A 14090-nucleotide genomic window follows, 5' to 3' on the forward strand; every position below is an offset into this window, starting at 1 on the left:
ACTCCCATGATTTCAACCGTGATTTGAAATACTGCAGTGCCAAAACGGTGGATACCATCATGACAGCCAACGAAAATTTCTTAAATAATTTAGATATATTAATTATTATATTCCATTAAATTGATTTTGACTCTCACTAGATATAATAGAATCCTCAAATTGAAAGCAGGGATGAGATTCTATAAAAATAGTAATAACCTAATTAATATTATTGTGTGCATTTTTGACATAGAAATTAATTTAAAATGAATTTGAAACACTTAAATTAAGAATATACTTGGAATATAGGATTTAATCAAAAGTGAAAGCACTTTAATCTAAAGTTGGATAGTAAGGCCTGGTTTGGTACTGAGTTGATTCTGAAAAAATCTGGTATCAAAAAAAGCTGGGAGCTGTTTTTGTGTTTGGTAAACATTCAGCTTCATCTTTTTTTCATAGTTTTGGATGAAAAAAAAAAGCCAAAAACAAGAAACTGCAAAACCCAGCTTTGAAAAACCGGCTTTTTTTTCACATCTGTTTTACATAAAAGTTTACCAAACACTATAATACTGTTTTTTTTTTTTTTTCAAAAGCACTTTTACAAAAAAAGTTTACCAAACACTCTGTTGCTTTATTTCACAGCTGCTTATTCTCACAGCACAGCAGAATCAGCTTTTTTTCAAAGCACAACAATACCAAACCAGCCCTAACAGATATTTAATCTAAAGAAGTCTAAAATGAGGTATCTAATTCTAATTTTATTTTTTATGTAAGTTGTATAATTTTCTAAATGTAAAATCTATTCACTTTTTTATTTATAATGTATCCCATATTTTATAATAAAATGTGCTCTTTTTTAATTTGACCGTACCAATATTTTAAAATAAAAATAAGACATTTCCCTTTGAAAAAATAAAATCTGATCAGATTTCACACAATTCAAATTTGAGAAAAAAAATAAAAATATCTATTAGTTATTCATCTTTAATGATTTTAGGAAGGATTTAATCATTTTTATTATTATATTTCTTAATTTATACAACAATTTAACATTTTGTCCTTCAATCAAAGTATTGAAATTAATTAAGCTTCAATTCTAGGCATGTATTTCACACAACACGTCATGAGTTCGCTTCTTGGCGCTGGTGAATCACACGATGATGGTTAGAGTGAGGCTAAAATGTCTTTGTGAGTCCTTCTGATCCCTAAAAGGGTAGATTGTCGTGGCGAATCAACTAGCTGTTCTCTTTTTAGAGAAAAAAAAAATATCTAATATTTTAGTCCATCAAGACCGAAAGTAAAGTACTTTCATAAAAACTGTATCTTCTAAAGCTTCATACCATGATTTGAACTTTTTACAACAGACAAATCGAAAAAGCCTTTCCTAATTTATTTCGTATTTAACAATTTTTTTTTAATACATTAGGTTCTCATCCCTAATTCATTTCTCATTAATTGAAACTTCATTTCTTTTCGTTTGTGATTAAGGTCTTTTGACTTTTGTCCACATCACTAATTGAATATTAAATTATTTGCATGTCTACATATGTTTTTTTAACAAATGATATTAAATAAAGAGGAAAGGATGAGTTTAGCCTCACAATGGGTTAACAATATTTGGTTCAAATTCACCTTTATTGAGAATCGAACCTTAAATCTCTCACTTACCACTAGACCGTAGTGGCGCATGTCAACATATGTTAATTTTTTTTCTTTTGAACAAACATTAATATATACGCTAAAGGGTGGGGGAGTGAGCGGAGGAGTTTAAAGTTCGAAAACTTATTAATCATTTTCAAATATATTCTTTGACACATCCCGACCCGAAATGTCCACCTAGACTCCAAATCGAGTTGTGATTGCCGACACCAGGAGGGTACGAAGCCATAAAGTGTAGTGAAGTGGAAAATGTGAATAAATTTAAACCTTAAAGTGCCTAAATACAAGAGTGCGCATGTAAGCGGGAATGAACCCATTTCACACGTGATGTCAGAGCATAAGTAAAGTACAGTAAGGTTGGTTAAGAATTATATCATCAAAGGTAGCCACCTATACTGAGGTTTGTCAAGAATCCTCGTTGACACAAAAGCTCAGCACTAAAACCTGGAGGGGCAAAAAACAAGGGCGGGTGGGCCTAAAAACAAAGCTTTGTAAAAACCTTTTCAAAAACATAATACCCCTTGCCGTAAAACAAGTATAGTTTCCAAAATATACATACTACGTATAGTAAGAAAATACTTACCGTAGCCTACAAAATCTCAAGAATTCAATACGGCACAATATTTCGTAAATAAGCACATGACATCTGTAATCACATAATCTCGCATAAGCAAACATATCATATCGAGTGCTCATCGACACATGCTGATACACGAGTTCATGCAGAGATATTCTGGCATGAACAGGACTGGGTGTAACAATGATATACGCTCTAGTACTACAATCACGTGAAGACTGACGTTATGCGCGACACATACGAGTCCTAATTGCCTATAGCAATCTAGGACATGACTGACACCTACAATGGATCCAAAGTGAGCGTACGATGCAATGTGCACATACACGTGAAAGCCTAGCCCTGGATGGGGCAAGTACTAACATCGGTGGAGCAATAATAAGCAGATGTAACCAAAGTCATACAACGGTAAATCAATAACTTACGTCGACATAATACTATTCAATGCCATAAATATAAATAAGGCATCCCTTAATAATATGCATACATGTGCATCCCGTAGGATTTAGGATAATTTCGTAAATTCCATTATTTCGCTAATTTTTATAAATATTAGTCTAATCTAAGCATACGTAGGAAGTTCTTTTTCAAATGCATAAATGGAAACTAAATAAGTATATAGTATTTAAAAGCAAAGACCCACTCACAAATACTTGCAAGGCCGTAGCCGTTCGATTTAGGATAGCTGGAGTCTTCGATAGTAATCGCACCTAAGCATAATATTGGGACCCATTAGTAAAACTCCACTAAGACAATTAAATTTGGGAAAACATAGTGTGGATTTGGAATCAGGACGTTGAAATACGCTAAGGAGGGTTCCCGAAATTTTTTACAAAAAGTCAATAGATAAGTCAACGGTCAACCCTAAACCCTAAAAGTCAACCGAGCCGCTGAGGTGGTCAATTATGTTGAAACTTTGGAATTTCACTAAATGGATGTCAAAAATGGACTCGGGGCATCGAAATTAGCCTAGGAGGGTTTTCGAGAAAATTTCGAAAAAAGTCAACTAATTGTCAACAGTTAACGGAATATTCCAAGGAGGCATATGTGTGGAGGAAAGGGACACATGGCAGCAAGAGAGTGGTCCAAAAGTTTGAAAAATAAAAAGAGAGAGTTAGGAAGAGAGAAGGGACACGGGATAGGCAGGAGTGGGGTGTGGGCCCCATGTGGCTCACAAAACAAGCCACAAAAGATCTCTAAACATGAATTTACCAAATCACCCTTCACGTTGTAAATCCGTAAAATCTCCATTGTAACTCCAAATTCGATTTCACTTGTGCCCATGTGTTCGTATCGTCGCGTACTACGCAATTACGCTAAAAGAATGTGTCACATGTCACTCTAAACGATGGTCAACGGAAGTCAAAATCCTTGCCTCTAAGGGCATTTTCGTCAAATCACTCTTTTAGAATTTATAAAATCATAAAATTAGGAACAGGTTGTCACATCCTTTTAGTATTTTTCATTTGTACCCAATTTTTTTTTTTTTTTATTAATTTGTACTAACATTCTTTTTCGTTTTTATTTGTACTTTTTTTTTTTTTTTTTTCAAATGGTTAGGCCAATAACGAATAAATTAGGGAAACCTTTTGATATAAAATGGTTTGGCCAATAAAGAATAAATTAGGGAAGCCTTTGGATATAAAATTAGTGCTATATATAGAAATCAAGTTAAACGCTTACAACCCACTCAATTGTAAGGTGTTCATCTTAAAATGACAATGGCCAACCGTGGTCGACACATTTGTTTGTACTATACAACCAAACAATTAGCTTAGAACCCCTTTCCTAAACCATTTGAACTCAGCACCACACTCCATAGAATATAATTCCCTAGATTCGTATGTGTACTAGTAAAACAAATAAAAATACCCTCATGATTCATACAATATAATATTAATATATTACATCAATGAAAAATTATCAACAAATTAGATGGAACATTTTTTCCAACATCCGTGGTTGGTTGTATCGCGTCATTTCTGTTATATAGTCTTAGATGAATAGTTTTGTGTTGAAAATCCTTTTTCTTTTTTTCTTTTTTTTCTTTTGGTCTAAGTCGTATCCTGAAGTTTTAAAAGTCCATTAATTAGTATATCAAGATTCACTGCAGCTTTTGTTGCATCTGTCTACCACTTTTTTGGAGTACGTTCGGCGGTTCTAAGCGCATATATATATGGAAGAATACTTGATTACTTTGGACACAATTGCAGAGGCTTGCAGGCTTGCTTCTGTGACCATACCTTTCAAGTAAAGGCTCTCTCTCCCTCCCTCCCTCCCTCCTCACTTCCCCCCCCCCCTCCTCTTTCTCTCCATGCATATGCAGTTTCTAGGCTTCTAGCGTCGACCTCCAATTCATTTCCTATTTATGGGTTTATTATATATTTCTCCCCAAATAATCGTTCTTACTTCATATATTCAAAAGCCAGATCCTCTTCTAATGCTATTTTCTTTAAAGTATTTTAATTATTACTGTTTTCCTACATGCGCTCCATTTAATCTAATAGCTTATACTCTTGTTTCACTTATGCTAGAAATAACCATTTGATTTCTGGATTTTTTTTTTCATTGTCATTTATAACATGTGGATTTCCTAATCATTTACCTAGCTAATACGTGGAATTATATTCATTTACCTGCCTAGCATCATAGCATGAGGATGTTAATTTTTTTCATTTTCATTTTTTTTGGTCTGATATTTCATTTTGTTTCTAAACTAAATTAATATAGATGACGACCTGAAACTCACCGTGTATTATACTTGGGATCCAAATTCTACACATCGTACTTCATCCCATGCCCACTCTTTTTTTGCCACTTATACCACGATTTAGTGATATTTCTTTTCATAAAAGGTTTAGATTTGAATATCATGAATTGCGAATTCTATACAAATTCATTCTCTCACCCTTTACTGTAAATATATACATACTTAAAAAAAAAAAAAAAAAATCTTCGCCTTTTAGTCAACAAGAAGGGTTTAATAAAGGGAATGAACTTGTTAGTATTTTTTGGGTTTTTTTTATTAATACCTTACATATTGTTAATTACTCTGCAACATTTCCTTTTTGTCAAAGTTTGTCTTAATACACCCATGTATTTTAAATTCACACAACACTCTTAATATATACCTAACATTTTCAACATACACTCCACAATAAACATCCTAGGTATAAATACATATTTTATTTTATTTATTTTTGCTTCTCTGTGAAAACACAGAAATCGAGTTGAAGTAAAATGAAGTTGTTATCTGCATCTAAAGATATATAAACTTTGCAAAATAAAAGGAAAGATCATTGCAATGAGACTCAACCTAATTGCCTACAAGAGAGTGATAGTGGTTTTGAAAGTGAAACATTTACCACAAATTTATTTGTGGAGTATATTTACCAATATGTGAGAAGTGAATAAGAATTTTATTTTTTATTTTTTATGATATGATGTGTATACCAAAAAAAATATCCTTAAAAAATGTGTAAAAAAACATTTATTTCATGATAAGCTCTCGTACTGGAGAAATTTTTAGTTGTAACAGGAACACAGGTGGTACATCACGTGTTTCTATGTAAGTGGTGAGAAATTTTATTTTTTATGTTATTAACATTTTAACACACATATCACACCATTTATATAACGGCACATGATGTACCACTTCATGTGACAGTCACACTGAAAGATCTCTCCGCGTATTGTTGTGGATATTTTCCACCAAATATAGCCGAAGAAATAAAAGATTAATTTGGGGAACGAAAACCGACTTTTACTTGCCTTTTAAGATTTTTAGGGTTTTTATGTATGTTATTCATAATATGTTTTTATACATCATTTCTCTACCATCTTAAGTGGCATTTGATGTGTATAACGATATCATTTGAAAAATTTGCAAAACCCAAAGAAATGAAGGAGAAAGACTCATCTTATACCACAATCATCATTTAATTAACTATTTTTTCTTAATTATTAGTTTATAATTCAAATTATATGGTTGTCCACATCAAATGTCAACTAAGATGGTATGAAAATATGATACAAAAATATGGTATGAATAACATTACTCGTATATAATTGGGAACAACTTCATCGTCTATCCCATAGCGTCAGACCTAGGTTATGTCGGGACCCACCACCCTCCACCGCTATTCTTTTTGTACAAACAATCTCCCACCGTTGAATGCTCATTCCATTCAAAATTAAATGCGAAGTTCGTGGACACATTACCCTCCAATTTTTAAACTTTCCTCATTTTTTTTTTTCTTCAGAGACAAAAAGAAGGCTCCGATCATAGCCACCAACAAACCTCACGTCCATGGCAACCAAGTTCTTGGCTCTCTGCAATCGCAACGAGAGCCGGGGCGACCTCTCTCCCCGGCCCCACTATCCCTCCATGCCAAAGTACCCCAAAGGTGTGGTGGGTGAGGAGACCAGCCTGGCGGCCGCAGCCGAGGCTAAGGCCCTGTTCTCTGTCATGGGCATGACGTGCTCTGCCTGCGCCGGATCGGTCGAGAAGGCGGTCAAGAGGCTCCCGGGGATTCGCGAGGCCGTTGTCGACGTCTTGAACAACCGGGCGCAAGTCATGTTCTTTCCCAATTTTGTTAGCGTAAGTCGCTTTACCTGTGAAGTGAATCTTTCATTTTGTTTTTGCTTTTCATTGATGATGGCACGTAGATAAATAAATTAGTGAGTATCACCGTTACCTGGGGTAATGAGAAAAAATATTCCCGAATTATATCCATTATATGTGATATGTCTTGGATTTGGCCTGTCAAACATGCGATTTAGGTCACCTAACACACGCCTCTTGAGCAAAACTTGGTTGTTCGCACCACCATCAAATACCTGATATTTCACACAATTCAAATTTGAGGAAAATCTGCGTGAGAATGTTTCCATTCTCAGTTTCCAGTTCAGCCGCCGGTCTTAGCTTTGGCCAAAGGCCGGTGGCAGTCCCCGTTGGTTTTCTTTTTCTGTGTTTTCCCCTTTATATCTCAGCCCTTGCGCCTCAATTTAGTCTGCTTCTTGCCCCGATCGGAAAACTTGGTTTCCCGATCTCCATTTTCCCACTGTATTTCCCCTACCATGCATCCACTCTTTTCATCTTCTCTCTCTCCCATCTGGGTTCGCTCTCTCTTGACTTCACCTTGGACTCGATCTGCTCCGACCTTGTTCCGCCGTACTCTACGGCTTTATCGGAAGGTGCGTAGAGCTTTGGCTCGGGTGTTCGCACCACCATCTTCCACCTGCGTGTCGTTCTCGGCACTGTTGTCAGTGGTTCCACTGGCTTCCTTCCTAGGTTTCTACCATTGGTGGCGGCGGATTGGTTTTGTGTGGAGTTCGACTGAGGACGACGACGTCTGCTTCTCTTTTTGTTGTTGGGGCTTGGTTGGTTTTCACATCTGGTGCATGATGGGTTGCTGGTTCGTGGTCGCCGGAGCATGCTTTGGCGGTGGCTGGGGAACCTTGCGGCTAGGGTTTTTAGTTTTTTTCTTTTTCTGTGTTTTTTACCAGGCTCAACTCTCGGGTTGGGTTGTTCTTGTGGTGGCCACCTTTTGTTTGTGTTTTTGGGCCTTTGTTTTGTACGTACGTTGTTGGTAATGCAAGTTTACCTTTCATCGAAAAAAAAAAAAAAAACGCGCCTCTTGCCTTTTTGCTTTCCCAATTGTACAGAATTGCTTCTGCACTTTTGCACACAAAGAAATTGTCCTCTTAATTTTAGAACTGGTTAAAAATTGGGATTTTCTAAGCTTCGATTCAGAGCTAAATTATTCTATCCCTAGAGAGAACATAGTTGTGGCATTTGGATTGAGTTTGCACACTTTTTTTCTTTTTCTGTAAACTCTTATTCTAGCATTTAGAATAAGTAAATTAAAAAAAAATCAAGGAACCATAATGAACAGGAATGTGTTGAATGAAAAATAATTAAAAGCCCTAAGTTTGAGACAGCGTTGTTTAAAGAGTTTGCACACTTGTTTTCTCCTTCTGTAAATTCTTATTTATTTTTGGCATTTGAATTGAGTAAATTAAAAAAGAATCAAGAAACAAAAATGAACAAGAATGTGTTGAATGAAAAAACGAACGTGTGAAGATCATTTTCCTAACAAAATTTTCTCTATCCATGAAAAAGGTGTACTTGGAGATCTAATCGAATATAAACAATAAGGAGATGTTATAAAGAGTTCAAATTCTGTTTGTATATTGTTTCTGCGTTGGTACGTATTGTGCTTATAATAAAGCCAGGTTCTTTGTAGATTTGGTCAAAAGTCAAGTATCAGACAAAAAAACATACAAGTAGAACATCTTCTTTTACTTTTAAACCTCTTAATTCACGGCCTTAGCCTTAGCTGACGCTTAATCATAGTTCTAATCTTTGACTTAGCTACATAGTTTGTAGAGATTCACAAACCTAATTTTTCTTTATTAATTAAGAAAAAGAAGGCTTATCTTCCACACCAAGTACAAACCAAACTACAGTCTATTAAAATATAAGCAAACTCTAGCCTCTTGCTAGAATTAATATGTATATAAAAACGAAATTAATACTCTGCATGACGTCTAACAGTTTGACCAACGTGCTGAACATTTATCTGAATAGACCATTATTAACTTTAGGAAAATGATTTTCACACTACTGTTAATTTTGGTCGTTTGATCTTCTTTACTTTTAATCCAATGGCAAGAAAATGGAAAAGAGTGTGCAAGGAGAGAACATGGGGTGTGAAAATCAAGTCCCTAATTTTAAGCTAAGGTAACGCAGATTTGCACCTTGAGTCGGAAACTGATCTGGTTGCTTGCCTAAGCTATGTGTATTAGCAACAACATTAACCATTTGAAAGAAATAATTAGCATGAACACTTGAGACAGATGACATTTGCAACTATGTGAAAACAATTTTGATCTGTGTATTCATCCAACACCATCAATAAATTACCAAATTATAAGATCTTTGATTATTAATATCTAAAAAGTACTAATAGAGTTGTGGCTTCTATAATTTTATCTGCTATCATTTGTATTCTACAGAATACCGAGGTTTTACGTACGTAGAGGACTATTCCCTAGGAGACATCTCTAGTAGTCTAGTTGAGCTAGCTTTAATTTGGGTAGAATCATTTTTTAAAGATTTTCGCAAGGGAAGTTTGATTCCTGACATTTAATATCTTGAAAGAAACTGAATTTTTGGCACTATTGCATACACCTTTCTACTGTCTAATAGTAATAACTAGTTTCTTGCTTATCATTTCCCATCATTTTTTTACTTTATTTATTGGTAGTTGGAATTTTTTATAGCTGTTGTCTTACATCTTGTAGGCGGAGAATATTCGTGAGACGATTGAAGATGTTGGATTCCAAGCCACGTTGATCAATGATGAGGGAAATGAGAAGTCCATATTGATATGCAGAATTCGGATAAAGGGAATGACTTGCACTTCTTGTTCTACTACTGTTGAATCCGCTTTACAGGCAGTTCATGGTGTACAAAAAGCCCAAGTTGCCTTAGCAACTGAAGAAGCAGATGTTCACTATGATCCAAAGGTTGTGAGCTACAACCAGCTGTTACAAACCATTGAAGACACTGGATTCGAAGGCATACTTATTACTGCAGGGGAAGACATGAGCCGGATAGAGCTTGAAGTTGATGGTGTAAGGACGGATCGCTCAATGAGAATACTTGGACAGTCTCTTCAAGCACTCCCTGGTGTGCAAACTATAGACTTTGATTCTGAAATCAAGAAAATCTCTGTTTCTTACAAATCAGATATGACAGGGCCAAGAAATTTCATTAATGTGATTGAAACAACCGGGTCCAGGCGTTTCAAGGCAAAGATTTTTCCAGGAGGTGAAGCAGGAAGAGATAGTCATAGAAAGGAGGAAATTAAGCAGTATTTTGGAGTCTTTCTGTGGAGTTTGGTTTTCACTATTCCGGTGTTTTTAACCTCCATGGTGTTCATGTATATTCCTGGAATTAAGCATGGCCTAGAAACTAAAATAGTGAATAATCTCATGATTGGGGAGCTCATGAGGTGGATTCTGGCCACTCCGGTGCAATTCATTATAGGCCGGAGGTTCTATACTGGGGCGTACAAATCACTACTCCATGGTTCTGCAAATATGGACGTGCTCATTGCATTAGGAACAAATGCAGCCTATTTTTATTCAGTCTACTCGGTACTGAGAGCTGCTACCTCTCCAGATTTTATGGGTACTGATTTCTTCGAGACTAGTGCCATGCTTATTTCATTCATTCTTCTTGGAAAGTACCTAGAGGTATTAGCTAAAGGGAAGACATCAGATGCCATTGCCAAACTGATGGACTTGGCACCTGAAACAGCAACATTATTGACACTAGACGAAGAAGGAATTGTGATAAATGAAGAGGAAATTGATAGTAGGTTGATACAAAAGAATGATATCCTTAAAATTATTCCTGGGGCGAAAGTAGCTTCGGATGGTTATGTTACATGGGGGCAAAGCCATGTTAATGAGAGTATGATAACGGGCGAAGCACGACCAGTCGCAAAAAGAAAGGGTGATTCAGTCATTGGAGGTACTTTGAATGAGAACGGTGTCCTACATATCAAGGCAACTAGGGTTGGTGCAGAAAGTTCCCTTTCTCAAATTGTACGGCTTGTTGAGTCAGCTCAGATGGCCAAAGCTCCTGTACAGAAATTTGCTGACCGCATTTCCAAATACTTTGTGCCACTGGTAAGAATTATAACATGATTAATTACTCAAGTTCTTTAAGGATTTGTTTTGGTTCAACTGAAAGGATACAGGAGGCTTTTTCTTAAAATGTGGTTTTAAGTTGCAGGTGATCCTACTTTCATTCTTGACCTGGCTTTCCTGGTTTTTGTCTGGAAGATACCATGGCTACCCTGAATCTTGGATACCATCTTCCATGGATAGCTTTGAGCTTTCTCTCCAGTTTGGAATCTCTGTCATGGTTATAGCATGCCCTTGTGCTTTAGGCCTAGCAACTCCCACAGCTGTCATGGTTGGAACCGGAGTAGGTGCATCTCAAGGTGTATTGATCAAAGGAGGCCAAGCATTAGAAAGTGCACATAAGGTTAGGAAGCGGCATCCTTATAGCAGTTTGATGCTTTCTATAATATCGATATTGGCAGTTTTCTGCATTGGGGCAGTATAAGAGAAATTATTATGCAATTTAATGATCAAGTGTAACTATAGATTTGATTGATGATGTTTTAGGTGAACTGCATTGTGTTCGACAAGACAGGGACTCTCACAATTGGAAAGCCAGTGGTTGTTAACACACGACTCCTGAAAAATATGGTGCTGCGAGAATTCTATGAACTTATTGCTGCAGCTGAGGTCGGTTTTAACATATAAAACACGTCTGTAGTATTTTTAGAAATTCATGAAGAGTTTTTTTATATGTTCATTATTATCCACAATGATTGGAAGTTTCACTATTTTTTATGATATATATATCAGGTGAACAGTGAACACCCGTTGGCTAAGGCCATTGTTGAGAACGCCAAAAAGTTCAGAGAAGACGAAGAGAATCCTGCCTGGCCAGAAGCAAAAGACTTTGAATCCATTACTGGTCATGGGGTGAAGGCCATTGTTAGGAACAAGGAAATAATTGTTGGCAACAAGAGCTTGATGGTGGAGCGTAACATTGCGGTTCCAAAAGATGCAGAAGAGATACTTGCAGAAGCTGAAGGACTCGCTCAAACTGGGATTTTAATAGCTATAGATGGAAAAATAGCTGGAGTTCTGTCCATATCTGATCCACTGAAACCAGGTGCTCAAGAAGTAATTTCCATACTGAAGTCTATGAAAATTAGAAGCATAATGGTGACAGGAGACAATTTGGGAACTGCAAATTCTATCGCTAATGAAGTTGGAATTGAGACCGTTATAGCAGAAGCCAAACCCGATCAGAAAGCAGAGAAAGTGAAGGACTTGCAGGTACATATAATGAAACTTTGTTAATTTGTTACAAACTACAAGAGTATGTTCTTAACCTCATGCGCACTGCATGCACGTTACTTAATTTCAATGTTCACAGGATAATTCCGGCTACATTGTGGCAATGGTGGGAGATGGAATCAATGACTCACCAGCACTTGTGGCAGCGGATGTAGGAATGGCAATTGGTGCAGGAACAGACATTGCCATTGAGGCAGCTGACATTGTTCTAATGAAAAGCAACTTGGAGGATGTGATAACTGCGATTCACCTTTCTAGGAAAACTTTCACCCGTATCCGTTTGAACTACATTTGGGCTTTGGGATATAACGTTCTTGGCATTCCAATAGCTGCAGGAGCCCTTTTCCCATCTACTGGATTTCGTTTACCACCATGGATTGCTGGAGCTGCAATGGCTGCTTCTTCTGTCAGCGTTGTTTGCTGCTCTCTGCTGTTGAAGAATTATAAGAGGCCGAAGGTTCTGGACAACTTGGAGATACGCGGAATAAGTATTGAGTGATTGATTAGGAGCTTTTTAATTCTGTTGTGAGTACGCGTGTAGGACTCAAGTTCGAGTAATTTGAGTAGTGGTTTGGCTGCAGTAGCAAATATGTAATAATATAGGTTGTTTACATATGTTCTGTATATATAAACCTATACGGGTGCAAGTTTCGTTAGAACACATGACATGCATTTGCAGTGTTGTTGTCGTAATTGATGGATGCTTGAAGCAAAATTTACTCCGGAGCATCAGTCAATGAAAACAAATAACTACAAGGTCGTGACTGAAATGTGCAACCTCATCTAATGAAATTCACAGCTGCATGTTACTGTATGGCGCATTCTAAAATTTTGAAGTAGAGGCACGTGTTGCAATTCTTTTGACAATATCTGGATGCAAAGTACAAACACCTTTCAAAGATACATAATTTAGCTTTTAGCGTAGTTTCCAAAAGTTTCCTTTTGATAGGATTGGAGATAGCCTTACCTTGGAAGATATAAAAGTTAGGATAGGGCATAGACTCGTGGCACCGTTTTTTTAACAATACTTTTAACACATATTTTTGTGAGGTCCACTTCGTAATACATTTCAATGATCCGAAACGTCTATCTTTTAGATCTTTCTTCAAAAATCATGTCTACCAAAAATTACTCAAATCTGAAACCATATGACGTAAAAGATAAATGTTGCCAAAGTAGTGTGTTGGGTTGAGAGGCATGCCCTTCATCTTGCCTTGGGAGACGATGCCAGCCAAGTTGCACCTTCTGGTGAAAGCCGTCATGTTTTTTATCTGCGTGCACGGGTGCAACTTGAGCCTTCTTTGACACCGAAGAATCCTGCTCATTGTTTTGGGAAGTCCTTTCGCGTGTTGCATAATCGTTCTTCATTGCTCCTAGCAAGGCCAAGCTGATGACACGCTCGCGCCTCCGACACTCTCCTTGCTCCCTCAATGACATCAGCTTGGAAGGTGCGCGTTGAAGTGTGGTCATGGTCTTTGCCTTGTTTCGAGTTGTGGCGCTAACAGAGTCTCCGCTTACAGCCGAAGCGCTCACACTTTTTGACTTGGTGGCAAGAATAGCTTGACCCCATCTTCGAAGCCATTGATTTCGACGATATATTTTGGATTTTGAATGGAGAAAGAGATGAAAGGTAGAGATTGTCCCAATGGGCGTGGCAAATTTATAAACAGGAAGTTTCCAATGACAAATTAAACAGGAACATGTGTACAAAATAAATGTTTTGTATTAATGTAAATGTAGGGTTACAATTTTTTTTACAAACTTGAATCCTCTGATTTGATCTCCAGGGTGAAAAATGTGTGTGTTGTTGATCTAGGAGTCATAATGACTTGACCTTGAATGAATGAATACCTCAAGGTTTTGGCTTGTGGGGAAGGAAGCACCGGCATGTATAGGAGTGCTTGGTGGTTCTTCACAAGAA

At 36.8% G+C, this 14090-nt stretch overlaps 1 protein-coding gene across 3 annotated transcripts; it reads left to right on the top strand.

Moving 5' to 3' along the window:
* The first annotated feature begins 6399 nt into the window (after positions 1 to 6399).
* LOC103932095 (probable copper-transporting ATPase HMA5) lies at positions 6400 to 12835 on the top strand. Of its 3 annotated transcripts, none has more exons than XM_048589201.1 (6): positions 6400 to 6815; positions 9524 to 10918; positions 11025 to 11279; positions 11423 to 11545; positions 11669 to 12148; positions 12249 to 12835. In XM_048589201.1, exons 1-6 carry the CDS (start codon positions 6525 to 6527, stop codon positions 12666 to 12668), a joined length of 2964 nt encoding a protein of 987 aa, XP_048445158.1. In that variant the 5' UTR covers positions 6400 to 6524; the 3' UTR covers positions 12669 to 12835. The 3 variants fall into 3 exon arrangements, with proteins under 3 accessions (XP_048445158.1, XP_048445160.1, XP_048445159.1); XM_048589203.1 differs by lacking the exon at positions 6400 to 6815 and adding an exon at positions 8865 to 8960; XM_048589202.1 differs by lacking the exon at positions 6400 to 6815 and adding an exon at positions 9346 to 9427.
* The last annotated feature ends 1255 nt before the right edge of the window (positions 12836 to 14090 follow it).

Source organism: the organism of the source record quoted next, unplaced genomic scaffold, assembly GCF_019419815.1.
Source record: "Pyrus x bretschneideri cultivar Hongxiangsu unplaced genomic scaffold, Pyrus_bretschneideri_v1 Contig3, whole genome shotgun sequence".
NCBI lineage: Eukaryota > Viridiplantae > Streptophyta > Magnoliopsida > Rosales > Rosaceae > Pyrus > Pyrus x bretschneideri.

Bases quoted from the DNA above. Each gene is read 5' to 3' on its own strand.
- LOC103932095 (XM_048589201.1), top strand. From the start codon at position 6,525: ATGGCAACCAAGTTCTTGGCTCTCTGCAATCGCAACGAGAGCCGGGGC. The intron at 6,816-9,523 runs GTAAGTCGCTTT...TACATCTTGTAG, and splicing joins TCTTTCCCAATTTTGTTAGC to GCGGAGAATATTCGTGAGAC. The intron at 12,149-12,248 runs GTACATATAATG...CAATGTTCACAG, and splicing joins AGAAAGTGAAGGACTTGCAG to GATAATTCCGGCTACATTGT.